General features: G+C 38.1%; 1 protein-coding gene across 1 annotated transcript in view; it reads left to right on the top strand.

Moving 5' to 3' along the window:
* The window catches only part of LOC134528572 (probable aminopeptidase NPEPL1), a 37,684-nt gene that overhangs the window by 5,717 nt on the left and 17,500 nt on the right, over window positions 1-14,467 (top strand). Inside the window, exons 3-4 of the mRNA XM_063362314.1 lie at window positions 4,910-5,209; window positions 7,196-7,420. Coding sequence (XP_063218384.1) covers window positions 4,910-5,209; window positions 7,196-7,420 — 525 coding nt within the window. The remainder of the gene's footprint in view (window positions 1-4,909; window positions 5,210-7,195; window positions 7,421-14,467) is intronic.

The following is a 14,467-nucleotide window of genomic DNA, read 5'->3' as shown; positions in this document are numbered from 1 at the left end:
CTTTAAACCTGCTTGGTGAGAGAGCATTTCAAGTCCAGACCCATGCTAGGTTGTATGTAGGCTACTTCACTCACCATGAGTAGTACACTTGTTTCGTATGAAGGTTAGTGCTTCTCGGATTTTCAAGTTAAAGTGGATGTGTTCGAGTACCTATGCTATATTTTGATTATATAATTTATGGATTGACGTACCAACGGGTGTGTGAAGCTAAAAAAAATTGATTATGTTTCTTTAACAAATTTTCACAACCGTCGAGTTCCGTCAGTTTAAAAAAAAAATGAATTAGATGTTCTTGGTTCAAACAGCTAAAATTATCAAGGTAAATCAATGTAACTAGTTTATGTGTCGTAAATAAAAGTAAAATTGCGTCTGTAACTAAAGTAGGTGTATTTTAGAACTAATGTGAGTGCGGCAGAGCCGTTGCAGGGTACAATTATTATTATACATACATTGATCACATTTTTATCCTACTAGACTATTAACTTATTCTAGAATGCTTGGAATTCTTAGTGTATGTATGTAACAAGTTTATCCAATTCAAAACAAAACAAAAAAACTCATTCAAAGTTAGTGTAGTGTAAATATATCAACAATTTGTTTTATATCATGTAAACGATTCAATAATTCTATATGTTTCTGTTGAAAGTTAAGTTGTGGTAAGTTCAAATTAAGTAAAAATTATGTATTAAGCCAGGATTGAAAGCACTCGGTGAGCGTGGACCACTGAGTGTTGGTGAAACATTACTACATCAGAGACTAACGTTTATATCAAATTTAATGCCCTGAAAGAATTCCAAACAGATATTTACTATTCAATAGTCTTGGGATCCCGAGAGTTAATTTAAATTAATTAGTTTAGTTATTCTAATAATTATAGAACAAGAGATTCAGACTTGGATTTAAATTATGACGCTGGTAAGTCTTTCAGGCGAAAATCAATGTTTTTATAAAAAAAATAATGTTCGTGAAATTCAACAAACGGGAAACGTTCCAAATCGACGACTGGACGGGGACTGAAAAAAAAACCGACCTCAGTGACAGTTATAGCCTCTACAGACGTATTGACTTCCTCGATGACCAGGACTCTGCGACGATCCGCGTGTAGCTGGCTCTCCTGCTCTGGATAGCTGGTAGGTCGTTGACTCAGTCCTCCTCTCGTACCGGACTGCTGGGCTGTTCTACTGCTCGGCTCGTGGGCCGCCTCCTTCTTAGTTTGCGCCGTCGAGTCGGTCCTTCTCGCGGACCGGGCTGCTGGGTTGTCCTCCTGCTAGGCTCCCGAGACGTCTTCTTATTAGCTCGTGTCATCAAAACTCCAGCGCCTTTCCTATTTTAACGTGGTTCAGTCGTCGTCGATTGAATAATTGAATTGTCTCTCTCTCAAATCTTCAAGATATTTTAACCGTTCTTCTTTGCGTCGATTAAGGTAACATAATTAGGCAGATCTTCGTTCTAGTATAAAAGTTTCGTTGCATGTTCTTCCGTGAATTTTAGTGTTGAAATCTTCGACGATAATTAACAATTCTTATCAAAACACAATATTTTCAATAACTTTACTTAATTCTTGGTATATATCGATAAATAAATCTTACCGTTACTAAAACAGCTCTTCGATATCTCTTTTAAGTATTAATTCAAATCATACGAAGTTTCCAGTTTGCTGCTAAAATTACGGACGCATATTATCAATGACCGAAAATGGAACAAACAGAATATTCTAAAAAAATATTTTTACTTGTCCTTGTTTGTAACACGCGATTCTACAATTTTTCTTTAAACAAAAAAAAGATCAATGCTTTAACGCAAGCAAAATATAATCAAAATGAATCTCCTATTCTTTACAAATATAGTAATAAACAACAAATTTATTACCTTTTTAAAAAAACCAAAGATAAGCATACTTCCAGAGACAAAATAACGTTTTAGCTTATTTAAAATTTGTAAAGATTTGCATATCATAAATCAAACAATTTTTTGTTTCGATTTCTGCAACCACCAAAATTGATCAATATAAATATTTCTATAAAGTACAAACGTTGACTTTATAGGATATATGTCAGTTCTAGGTTTTTGCCAAGATGAAAGTATCATATTTGTCTTGAATTATAAATGGCTTATTGATGCGCTGAGAAGCTAAGGACTTATAAGGGTTACGAAGGGATCTGATTCACTGTTGGCTAATTACGAATCAATCAAAGGTTGGGTGTGAACCATTTACCAGACTTTGCCCATTCCTTACATGGATAAGCTTTCTTGAATGGCATGTGCATGGTGCATTGCACATACATGCACACATGTGTTCTTGGTAATGCAGCGTGAAGAGTACGTTTGGGGTGATTGTTGCATATCAGTATCCACGTTTATCCCTTGATCCTGATGGCATAATCCTGTGGTATGTGAAGATGCTTGCTGTTTTAAAGTACGTCGAAAGATCTTGAACATAAACAAAAATTTGTGATGTAATAATTATTTATGATTGTAAGCGGATTGCGAAACAAAAAATTCCCACTAAACCTGACAAAAGTTTGTTTGTATTGTGATATTAGAATTTCTGTTTGGCCAGGATCTACGTACTAAATTAAAACAACATGCATTACGTACCATAGAACCAATAAGGGTTGGATATATATATTTTTTTAAAACCAAACAACCTGGTTTTCTTTTGTTTAAACCACCGGTTTTTATAATGTTATTTTGGTTTTCAGAATGTTCAAATGAAAGCCATATAACATCCTGTTTTCTGCCACTTATATTGAACCTGGATAGTTGTAGCATAAATAACTTTTTTCCAGCAAATCTGCACATCTGACTGGGAGGCTATTTTCCCACAGGAAAAAGTATTCTCCATAGAATAGGTGTTTCCCAGCGAATAGGGATTTAAAGTATAGAATAGGAATTTGTTTAAAATAATAAAATTTTTTGTTTCCTCATTTATTTACACTCTTGTCTACAATTCACTAATAAATTTAATTTGACAGGAGTATTTAGCTGGTAATAATTTAAAGCTTATTTAGATAATTTAAATAACATCTTGATTAGTATATAATTTTTTGTTTCTGCAAATCAGAAGCAACATGTTGCTATTAGAGTGGAATGAGATCTATTATTAAAAAAAACAATATATATATTATTAAAAATACATTATTTAAAAAAAAATTTCATTTTTTATAAAAACCACTTGGATTAAACCATTGTTTAAACTGCTGTCGCACTGGGGGTTGATAAATTTGATCAAAATTTAGTGTGTCGTGGACCCAGCAGCTTTTCTTGTCTCAGGGGCGTGACGTCGCCCGTGTGTAGCGAGGCTCGTAACCCCAGTTTATAATAAAGCACTTAAACAAAACTATGTCCACTCTCAGTGTGTGGGCACGATTTTTTAAGTCCGGTGGTATGCCAAGCAGGCTCTTGGAGACGGCCACATACCTCAGTTTCCACGCAGTCGCTCACCGTCAAAGAAACAACTATTCTTGTTTCAGAGTTTTTTTTCCATTGTACGTCTGTTCTCCCTGCACATCATGTTACACTATTACAAGTCGGCGGCACGGATCAGTTTTAAGGGTTGGTCCAGGAAACAGCGTGTGTTGGACAAGTTAGAGTTCGTAACACGTGACATATTTTAAATTATTGAATGAAAAATAATAATAATAATAACTGGTCAAACAGTCTATGTACTACCCGAGGTAAGCCCTGAAGTTACGTAAAAGCAATTTATTTATATTAAGAGAACAGATGGATGTGGATCAGTGATTACAAAATTGAAGACGACGGGTGAGCACTCCTCATCTGGGGTACCAGCGCGCCCCAGAGGCAGGTCACAGGCCCGTTTCCGGCCGATGACCGTTACACATATTTTGAAAGCGTCCCACTTCATATAACCCTTATTTAAATTTAGCCTAATGACTGAAAACAATAATATTGTTTAACCAAACAATTATATTTAAAAAAAAACTGAATATTATATCTGTTCCACTTCGGGACTCGTTGGCACTGTTCAGGCCTTGGCATATATTTATTGCAATATAATTTAAAAGTACCTGTCTTGAAGTGGTCACTCCGTCCACTAAAACATATAAAAATTTGGGGCCAAAATAAAAGAGGTTACATCTTTATTTTTTTTCCTCCTATATTATGTAACTTATTTGCTACTACATATTTCTAAAAAAAATTATATGGTGGGCCTACAATTATTTGTAGGATTTTAAATGTGCCCCAACTTGAAAAAAAATTTGAGAATCACAGCTACAGGCCATGGTCGAATCCTTTCTCATTATCATTAGTCCATATATATTTTTTGTGTTGCTGTCTCTAATGATCACGTTGAACCCGAATAAAGAGATTGGCTGCTGGGAAGCTAGGCGGGATTGTAATAGTGTTGTAGTGGCGTATGTAGCGTGTGGTTGGTAACCGGAGGTTGCTGTCGTGTGTGCGTAGTTTTCCAGAGAATAGGGATTTGCAGTATAGAATAGGATTTTTTTTTATTAATAAATTTATTTGTTTCGTCAATTTTTTTTACTCTCTGTCTACAATTCACTTACAAATTTAATTTTACAGGAGTATTTAGCTGGGTGTAATTTACAATTTATTCAGATGATTTGAATCTTGATAAGTATATAATTTTTTGTTGAATAGTGTAGCGTGTGGTTGGTGTCGTGTGCGCTCACTATCATTAGTCCATGTGTTGACTGTCTCTAACGATCACATTGAGCCCGAATGAAGAGCTGGGCTGTTGGGAAGCGACGCGGGGTTGTAATGTGGTGTTGTAGTGTTGCATGTAGCCTGTGGTTTATGTCGTGGGCGCTCACTATCATTAGTCCATGTGTTGCTGTCTCTAACGATCACGTTGAGCCCGAACAAAGAGCTGGGCTGTTGGGAAGCGTGGTGCTGTAGCGAGTGGTTTGTGTGGCGCTGGCAGCTGGTGTGCGAGCGGCAGGACGCGTACGCCTCGGCGTGCGCCGTGGCCCGGGCCTACCCGCTCTTCACGCGCAAGACGACCGCCAGTGCGGAGCCCGCGAGGGTGCGGGTGGAGTTCGTGCTGGTTCCCGGCGCCGAGCCGCCCGAGGGCCGCGAAGTGGCCAACGGCGGCGCGGAGGGGGCGGAGCCCCTGGGCGACGAGGAGGTGCGGCTGTTCCAGGACGCTGCCGCCGCCGTCCGGCTGGCCGCCCGCCTCGTCGACGCCCCCTGCAGCGAGATGAACGTCGGCAACTTCGTGGAGGTGCGTACGGCCACGTCTCGGAGATCACATCCGTTACTTTGAAGGCACTTTGTCGACTGGTGAGGTCGGCTCCTTTGTGCTTATAAATCATACATCATGCAGGAGATCACATCTGTTACTTTAAAAGCACACTGGTGGGGTTCCACTGCAGAACAACTTGCCTGTAAAAGACCCTGTGTTTAAGCTCCTTTGTGCTTATAAATCACACATCTTACAGGAGATTACATCCGTTACTTTAAAAGCACTTTATCGACTGATTGGCGTTCCACTGCAGAACAAACCCAGGGTTTTTTACGTCCTGGGAAGTCAGGGCAAAGCTAGGGAAGTTGAAATTGATCTTGGAATTTACTTGAAAATGAATTAGCTGGGCTTCTGGGTTGTAGCCGCGTCCTACGCGAATGATTTCACCGACGTTTCGGTCGACATTGCAGTCGCCGTCGTCAGAGAACAGTTTACCTACTGGGGTTCTCACCAGTCTTCCTGCCTCTGCGTACTCTCGCCTGAGGGGAAGCTGCTTCCTGATTGGCTGCAGCCGTGGGCCAATCAGGCCCAGAAGCAGAGCTTCAGGCAATGGCCGTGGATGCCTGCGAACATTATTTATTTACTTGAAATGCTGGGAAGTCATGGGAATTCCTCAGTGATATTAATTAGAGGGGGAAATGTCCTGCTCCAGTCTGCAATCACTCAGACTGTAAAATTATTTTTTTCCTATATCTTTTTATTGCATAGTAGCATAGTCGTTGCATACTACAAAATGGCATGTGCGAGGTACTGTTCGAACCAGGCCAGCTATGGGGATGGTGAAGGCTGGTTTATCTTTGTTTATTTCAGAAATTTTGCAAAATAGTCAAGTTATTTTTTAAAAAAAAATTAGTAATGGAAATTTGTAATTTTGTTAATGGAAATTTTATCACAAATGATATTACAAGACTATTGTGTATGTTTTAAGATTATAAAGCTACTACTCATCTTATAATATGTCAGGCCATCTTGTCTGATGGTGTCTTTATGCTGTTGTTTGAAGAAGTGTTTGGAAGAGTGATTTTTTTTTAGGTATAGAAAGAATTTACTTTTCTGTGCCCCAGTTTTCCAACATTGAATCTACGTTTATGACCCCTGCATGTTTTGTCATGCTGTACTTAAAGATATGGATTCGCTAATTTTTTTTATGGTGCAGAATGTTAATACATAGTAGTTGGAACTTATCTGTATTAACCTTTAATTTATAAAACTGCTGGTAAGTTAGATTGCATGTGGATAACCAAACCCATGACCGAGTGGTCTCACGTCTTATGTGAGAAGTTGCATGTTTATTTCCCAATTTTCCTGATTTTAGAAACATGAATTTGTCTTGTATGCGGGAAACTACAGCACCTATTTTGTTACAGTGATACAGTAAAAATAATATTTGTAGTGATGTTACTATTAACACTGATTGTTTGTTCTTTTTATATTTACTTATTTTCAAGCTTCTGAAATTTAATCATTATTTTCATCTATTGATTTAGAGTTTACCTAGATACAAAAATCATTATTTCAAGGTAGGTTTTGTCTTTTGTGATTTTAAGAAATCACAGGAGGAAAAAAAAATCAATACTTTTGAAATCTAAATTATTATGGTATTACTATTTAAAAATACATTTAGAATTTCATTTGCCAAGGACTTTGTTTCGCCAGTTATTTAGGTTCTTGATTTCACTGTCTGTAAATCACTCGTGTTTCAATTGTCACTACATTTAACTTAACGGTACAGTAAAATTTGTAATTTTTTCAGAAAACGTCAGCAGTCACAATCCTCTAAATTAAATTCATAGCATGCAGATATTGATGTAAGGTCAGGTTGTCTTGTGTGCTGACGAGTGAAGTGTTTCAGCCGACACGCCTCGTTATGTTAACTGTTGGTAAACCACTGGTGCTGCCTCAGCGGCACAGTGAGTGTTATCTCGGGAGACGCCAGCGGTCGCCAACGAGCGGAGTGTGTCGCAGGAGGTGCTGCAGGTGAAGAAGGAGCTGGACGTGCAGGCGCTGGTGGTCCGCGGGGAGGAGCTCCGGCAGAAGGGCCTCGGGGGCATCTACGGCGTCGGCAAGGCCGCGGTGGAGCCGCCCGCCCTGGTGGTGCTGTCGCACCGGCCCGAGGGCGCCACCGAGACCGTGGCCTGGGTCGGCAAGGGCATCGTGTACGACACGGGCGGCCTCAGCATCAAGGGGAAGGTCCGCGTCGCAGTTGTGCAGTCCCGGTCGGATGTGCAGTTCTCTGATGTCGTAACTAGAGACCCCGAAAATTCGCGGGTTCAGTGACCTCCAGGATAGACTCCAATATCCTCTACACACTCGGGCAAATGCCGACTGTTCATTGGCTGCTGACTTGCGAGTCGTCTCGACTGGGTGGCCTGTGATTCGACACTTCTATGAGTGAGGGTCCTCTAATTGGCCCTCAGTCCTCCAGATTAACACTGAACCAATGACAGAAGCAGCTCTAAGGTATAATTATTTGAATTTTAGCATAACGCGAAATGAACCCGCGAATTTTCCGGGTCTCTAGTCATAACTTATCTTGTTCAGCATGAGTGGCAGGAACTGGGATGTTGTACGGTTTTCATTTGAACATGCTGAGAACCGAAATTGCTAACGTGATAAAATAAGTTGATTTAAACCTTTAAAAAAAATACCTGGTTTAAACAAAAAAAAGTTTGGTTTTTTCCCAACTCTGAAAAAAATATCTTTAGGTTCTACATCACCCATCATGTTGTGTTACATTGAACTTTCATGTTATTATGCTTTATCTAGGGCAATTTTTATAGATTATCCTGATTATAAGCATATTATTGCATTTTGTGTTCTGTAGCAACTCTGTTGACAGATACATGCTGCTTTTTATCTGCTATTTCTAGAATGTTTGTAGCCCCCCCTCCCCCTTCCTAAACTACACAAAAGAATTAAAACTAACACTTAAAAAAATGAAAAGCATAAAATTTCATTATCACAAAACTAAATTGCAAAAGGGGGGCAGTCAAAAATCACAGAGGACATGGTCCAGCCCATTCAGTAAGAAATAATAATACAGTAAAACCTCTTTATAACAAAATTGAAGGGATTAAATTTTGGCATGTTTGTTATAAAGGAGTTCTTTATAAAGGGGTCATTTTTTTTTTATCCAAAATCTCGAAAAAGTTTGTTTTTTGACAAATTTAATAAGGTATCGATAATAGGAATTTTAAAATACAGTAAACGATCCAAGACAAACACAATAGCCTACATACTGTACACATCAATCATAAAAAATAATAACATGGCACAATTGCAAGAGAATAACTTACAATTAGGCCCTAGCAAATAATATCAACATTTCACAATAAAAACAGAAAATTAATTGATTTGATTAATAAGGACAATCGGCACTGACCCATTAATATGTAATTCTGTACAGGTTACTGTACAATGCAGAAAATATACATCTACTTTTCTGAAAAGTAGTCCCGAATTGAAGTTTGCTTACAGCTGCTGATTTTCATTTCTTGTACAACTGCACACTCTACCTGGCGTAGTGATTTCAAGCTTGACTGATTGTTCGAACAATCTGACGTCAAAAGGAATCTTTCGAGTACGTCAAGAGCAGAATACACATCTTTTCTTGATGGTCTGGTCACTTCAGCTTCAATCTCTTCACCTTCTTCATCTTGTTCATTATCCTTGCATGTTGGTTGAGTTTCATCTGTAGAAGATGAGCTTGTGATGACTGCACTGTCAACCTCAACAAAATCTTCAAATGTAGCACCTGCTGCATTGTTGGTAACATGCTTCCACTCATCCTCATCAACATGTTCAAGTGTTTCATCATCTATTTCGTTAGGGCTAACTTGAAAGCCTGCTCTCTGGAAGCATTTGGCAATGGAAGTTGCTTCTAGACACCTGCGAGTACTCGAAATTCGAGTTTCGAGTCGAGTTTTTTAGTAATACTCGAACTCGAGCTCGTGGCTTTTCAACAACTCGAAATTCGAGCGAGCTTTTCTTGCACTCTACCTATAGAAAAAAAAAGACTCTCATTATAAGGGAAGTCTTACAACACTATTATCCTTTACTTTATAATGTAACATGATCGACCGTATACATGAACACATCATTTTTACGTACCCGGGATTTACGAATTTCCGTGATGAATTTTTTTTACTTCTATAATTTTCCACATAGTTTTAATGTATCACTTTACTGCTTTATGCGGAAGTATTTCCCGCTTTATGCGGAAACATTTCCCGCATTTTACTGTAAAAAGCGTTTAAATTGTCCGGGGTCTCATCATTTACGCCATAAAATGTGTGATATAAAGTCCCGTTTAAAATTTTTATGAAAGTTCCTGCCAGTAATGGCGCACGTAAATATAAATATGAAGAAAAGACAAATGAACAACAACTTACGAAGAAATATGGATGATGTACCATAACTACAGTACAATTCCAATAGTTATCTTAAGATAATTACCATAAAAAGAACTAAAGATTCTTTGTGGATACCATAACTACTGCAGAAGCATGATAGTTACCACATTTGCACTATAGTTGCCGTAATAACCGAGATGTGTATTTACCGTGATGGTAATGTATTTATTTAGGACATATTAAAAAAAAAGGATGTTAAATCTTGATATGTACGGTTGGCACATGTTGCTAAGAAATAATGCGATCTGAAAGAATGCAGTACTACTACGAAAAGTGAAAAGGGTACTCGTGGATTTTTAGGTTATGGCAGTCTCTTTCGTTTTTCAGTAATATCGGCCGAAAATTAACAAGAGTATTGGAAGTTGGCAGAAATGCCGATTCAACTAAATATTGGCAAAATCGGCTTCTTCAGTACAGCTCTACATTTAATGACATGAGTAAACATATTTCAGACTACAGGACATTGAAAAAGACTTTAATTTCCATGTAGGTTTATTGTGCGTAAGTTTTTTTTGCAAGTGTAAATTGAATTAAGTAAAATGCTTCTATTTTTATTACTTTAAATTGATTAAACTTAATGACAAGTTACAGATATTTGACACTAATTTTGAGGTTAAACAATTTGGTATATATTTAGAGTAACGGTATATGCGAAAAAAAATGCTAAAAATCCGAAAATACTTTTATTCTATGCTCTTTCACTTCCTCTTTTCAAATCAACCGGCGGAGATAAGAAATTCCAAATACTTTAGGAGATATAGAATTTTTTAATTTTGCAATACAACACCTGTACAACCATTAGACCGACGCCATTTTTGTTATTTTGCCGTGTGTTCGTGAATGCGTAATAAATAAAATGGTCGATTAGGTCAGGTCAGTTACATTATTAATACTTTCAAACTAAGCGGACTTAAAAAATAATGTGAATTAATTTCAATGGTTCTTTAGTTTTAAAGTATTTATAATGTAACTGACCTGACCTAACAAACCCGGACAATATCCAAATAAAAAATAAGACTTTAAAATTAGAAACGTTAAAAACCCACCTAAGTTGGAGGCGGGTACATTTCCTTTGCCATTAGAAGGAAATGATGTAGTCGTTCACCTACGTCGCGATACCTCCGACGGATTAATAAATAAATAAATAATCACGTATTGGTTCATTTGAATACTGGCCAATCACGGAACTGTCACGTGACAAAATTGTCCAATAAGAAACATAATAGATACTCGTAAACCAGAAACAATGGTGATCGCCGCATGAATACCCAGGTATTGTGATGAAAATTAAAAAATTCGATAATCTAAAGTATTTGGAATTTCTTATCTCCGACGGGTGATTTGAAAAGAGGAAGTGAAAGAGCATAGAATAAAAGTATTTTCGGAATTTTAGCATTTTTTTTCCGCATATACCGCGACTCTACATATTTACCAACAATTTTACTAAAGCATTCCAGCCACACAGGTTGCCAGCGAGAGATGCTTCTCATCTGCTGTAAACACCATCTCCAATCGTAGAGCTAATTTAACTCCTGAACGTGCAGAACAAATTATTTTTCTGCATGATAGATTGAAGAACAGAATTTAATACTCTATGACAATCTCTCTCAGAATTTTTGTGCCGAAAAGTGGAAATGTTGAAACAATGTGAATGTACTTTTCAAACAACATGATTTTTGGTGTTCAGTTAGTTGAAGCTCAGTAAGGACTCCAGAAAAATTGACAAGGATGAAATTATTCCAAAGTTATGTTACATTTACACAAACATATACGTACTTGTAAACTGTGGTTATGTTAGTTGGATGATATCAGTTACTAATGAACCAATGGAAACAGGTTAGATTCAATGGAAAACATGTTTTTTTTCCCTAGCAGTGCAAATTATAAAAGCACTCTGTAAATAGTTACCCAAAATTAATAAGCCCACTTCATTTTAATACTTTATTCAAACATTATACCTACTAAGTTTAAGGTAAAAATAATTTCCCAAAAGTGTAACTGTATCACAAAAGCTCAAGCTTCGAGAACTTTCAAGTAGGCTCGCTCGAGCTTGGCTCAAAGTAAAATTCTTAGGCTCGCAGACCTCTAATGTAGGTCTATCTATTTAGTAGGCTAACAATGATAATGGTTTCTTTTTTTATTTCCATATTTTTCTCAAAAGTTCTCACATTTTATTACTCCATCACAGTAAATTTATGTGCAATAAACTGAAAAAAAAAAACTCGAACTCGACTCGATACTCACGAGTATTTTAGCAAACTCGCTCGAGCTCGACTCGAAGTGAAAATCTTCTGCTCGCAGAAGCCTAGTTGCTTCAATGCTGCTCCATGCCATACATATGCGTTGCATTGCCTGTAGTATGTTCCACTTCATGTTTTCTGTATCTTGACATTCCATTTTTCTGATGAGGTACTGCACAAGTTGGCGACGGAAAATCCTCTTTACCTGCGATATCACACCTTGATTCATTGGCTGGAGCTTGCTAGTGGTGTTTGGTGGGAAGTAAACCACTTTTACATTTCTCAGTTGTATTCCTTCCACTCTGTGTGCAGAGCAGTTGTCAAGAAACATTAATATTTTCCTGTTCTTACAACCCATTCGTGCATCTACGCTTCCAAGCCACTCACAAAATATAGATGAGGTCATCCATGATTTCTTGTTGAATTTGTAAGGACATGGCAGGTTCTTCACATTTTTAAAGCAGCGGGGTCTTGCAAATTTACCAATGACAAGTGGTGCCAACTTTTCTGTTCCATCTGAATTTGAACACAAAAGAACTGTAAACCTGTCCTTGCTTTTCTTTCCCCCGTGACATGTTTCCCCTTTCAGTGCCAAGGTTTTATCTGGAAGGAGGTTAAAGAACACACCAGCCTCATCTGCATTAAAGATGTTGTTTGGTGCATAACCGGCTGTAATTCCATTGAGTTTTGAAGTCCATGCTTCTTCTACTGCAGGGTCAACAGAGCCTTCTTCGCCAGAAACCTTTAAAGTTGTCAGGCTCCATCGACTTTTAAATCGGTGCAACCATCCATTAGATGCCTGAAAGCCTTCTATCCCCATTCTCAGTGCTTCATACCGTACCTTCTCCTGCAGAATCGGCCCTGAAATAGGTATGTTTGCTGATCGTGACTCCATCAAAAAATCGAACATTTTCGTATCTAACGCTTCATCTTGGCATGGTCGATATTTCTTTTTATCTGTCCCAAGAAGAACTGCACTGTCTATTTTACTTCTGTTCGAAAGTATAGTCGAGAGAGTTGATGATGGTATTCCATACTTCTTAGCGACGTCAGATTTTTTTTCACCACTATCCACAGCATGCAGAATTTCCATTTTTGTGGCTAGCGAAATTGCATTGCGTTTTCTTTTACCCTCCATCGATCAAAACAAATTAATATTTCACTTCGTTAATTTCGTTGCAGTGTATCGCGCACACAAACATCACACGAATGTAACTAGCGGGCGGTAAAAAAAACTCATAACAGTCAGAGATGTCATACTTAAATGCAGTAATCGTCACCTGGCAAAACAGAGATGAGACTGCAACTGTGGCTATAATCGATAGTTACTGTCGAGGTTTTTCTAAAATGTATTGTCGCAGCTATGGAATAGGTTTTCATAGATGTTTACTTTTTTCAATAGATGTGGTATGTAGCCTGTACTATGGTTATCTATGAAGCTAAGCCAATATTTACGTTGTGAAGTCGAATGTATACATATTACGCGAAAGCATAATACAAGGAAATATGTAGCTTGCAAACACTATATCGTGTTTAAAGTTATTTTAGTTCTCGTCCTATGGTAAAAGTAATTCGTAATAACGGAGTTACGTCATGTGGCGAAGAAAAAATGCTCGTTAATTAGAGGTTAATATACGTAAAAAATAATACAGTTTTGGCGGGACCATATTGCGTGTTCGTAATAAAGAGTTTGTCGTTATAACGGTGTTCGTTAGGTCGGGGTTATACTGTAACTGACTTCTTCCTGTATTCCAGGATTTTAATTCGCGTAATTGTTGCGTGCTTAAAAAAAATTCTGCACACAAGTGTACAAGTTTATAAACAAAAGAAAATAGTGTTTAAATACTATTTACTTAAAGTATTTCTATTGAGTGTTTCTGTATTAACCTAGGTGTGCCACCAAACTTTAACTGAAATTCTGATCCACAAATTAATAACTCGTGAAAGTTTATAGAACAGAAAAAAAATTAGTTTCTCTCTAAGGCGAGGACTCCCCACTCGTAGATTCGGTTGGAACAGTTTATGAGGATTGCTCAGTAAATTTAGGAGGGTTTCTAGTGTGCACGCAGAAAATACTTATGAATGAGAAACACAATCCGGCATCGAGCTAGTGTAGAGAGCCTGTCGGGGCCCCCCACCCATTACGGACACACTCCGGAGGAGCATGTGTTCCAGAGGCCGAGTTACCTCGGGTGGGCAGTGCGCACAGTTAAATGTCAGACACTTGTCGCTGGTTCTCCTGCCTCTGGCTAGCAAAGGCGCGCTTACCTTGTGCGCACCAATTGCGCAAATACAGCTGCCAAGTGTCTCGTAAAAGTTGCTTGTGATGTAGTTGGAGTGTTAGTTTAAAGTTTAACGAGTCTCTCAAACAAAATGTAAAAGTTTGTACAGCACTGCCCAGCTTACGGCAGGTTACTAAAATGTTGCCTGTGCGTGAAGTTTAAGAAACTTGCATCTCGTATGCTACTGCTTACTGCAGACGAGTCTTTCAAGGGCAGAATTGTTTTCGATCAAAACGTCTCCGAGACTCAACAGTCACAGGCACTCGTGCGTGGCGAAAACTAGTCCCCGTCTCGGAGAGATCT

The sequence above is a fragment of the Bacillus rossius genome, chromosome 1 (genome assembly GCF_032445375.1).
Source record: "Bacillus rossius redtenbacheri isolate Brsri chromosome 1, Brsri_v3, whole genome shotgun sequence".
In the NCBI taxonomy this organism is placed as follows: domain Eukaryota; kingdom Metazoa; phylum Arthropoda; class Insecta; order Phasmatodea; family Bacillidae; genus Bacillus; species Bacillus rossius.
Note: the sequence above shows the minus strand (reverse complement) of the source record. Positions and strands in the feature narration are given on the sequence as shown.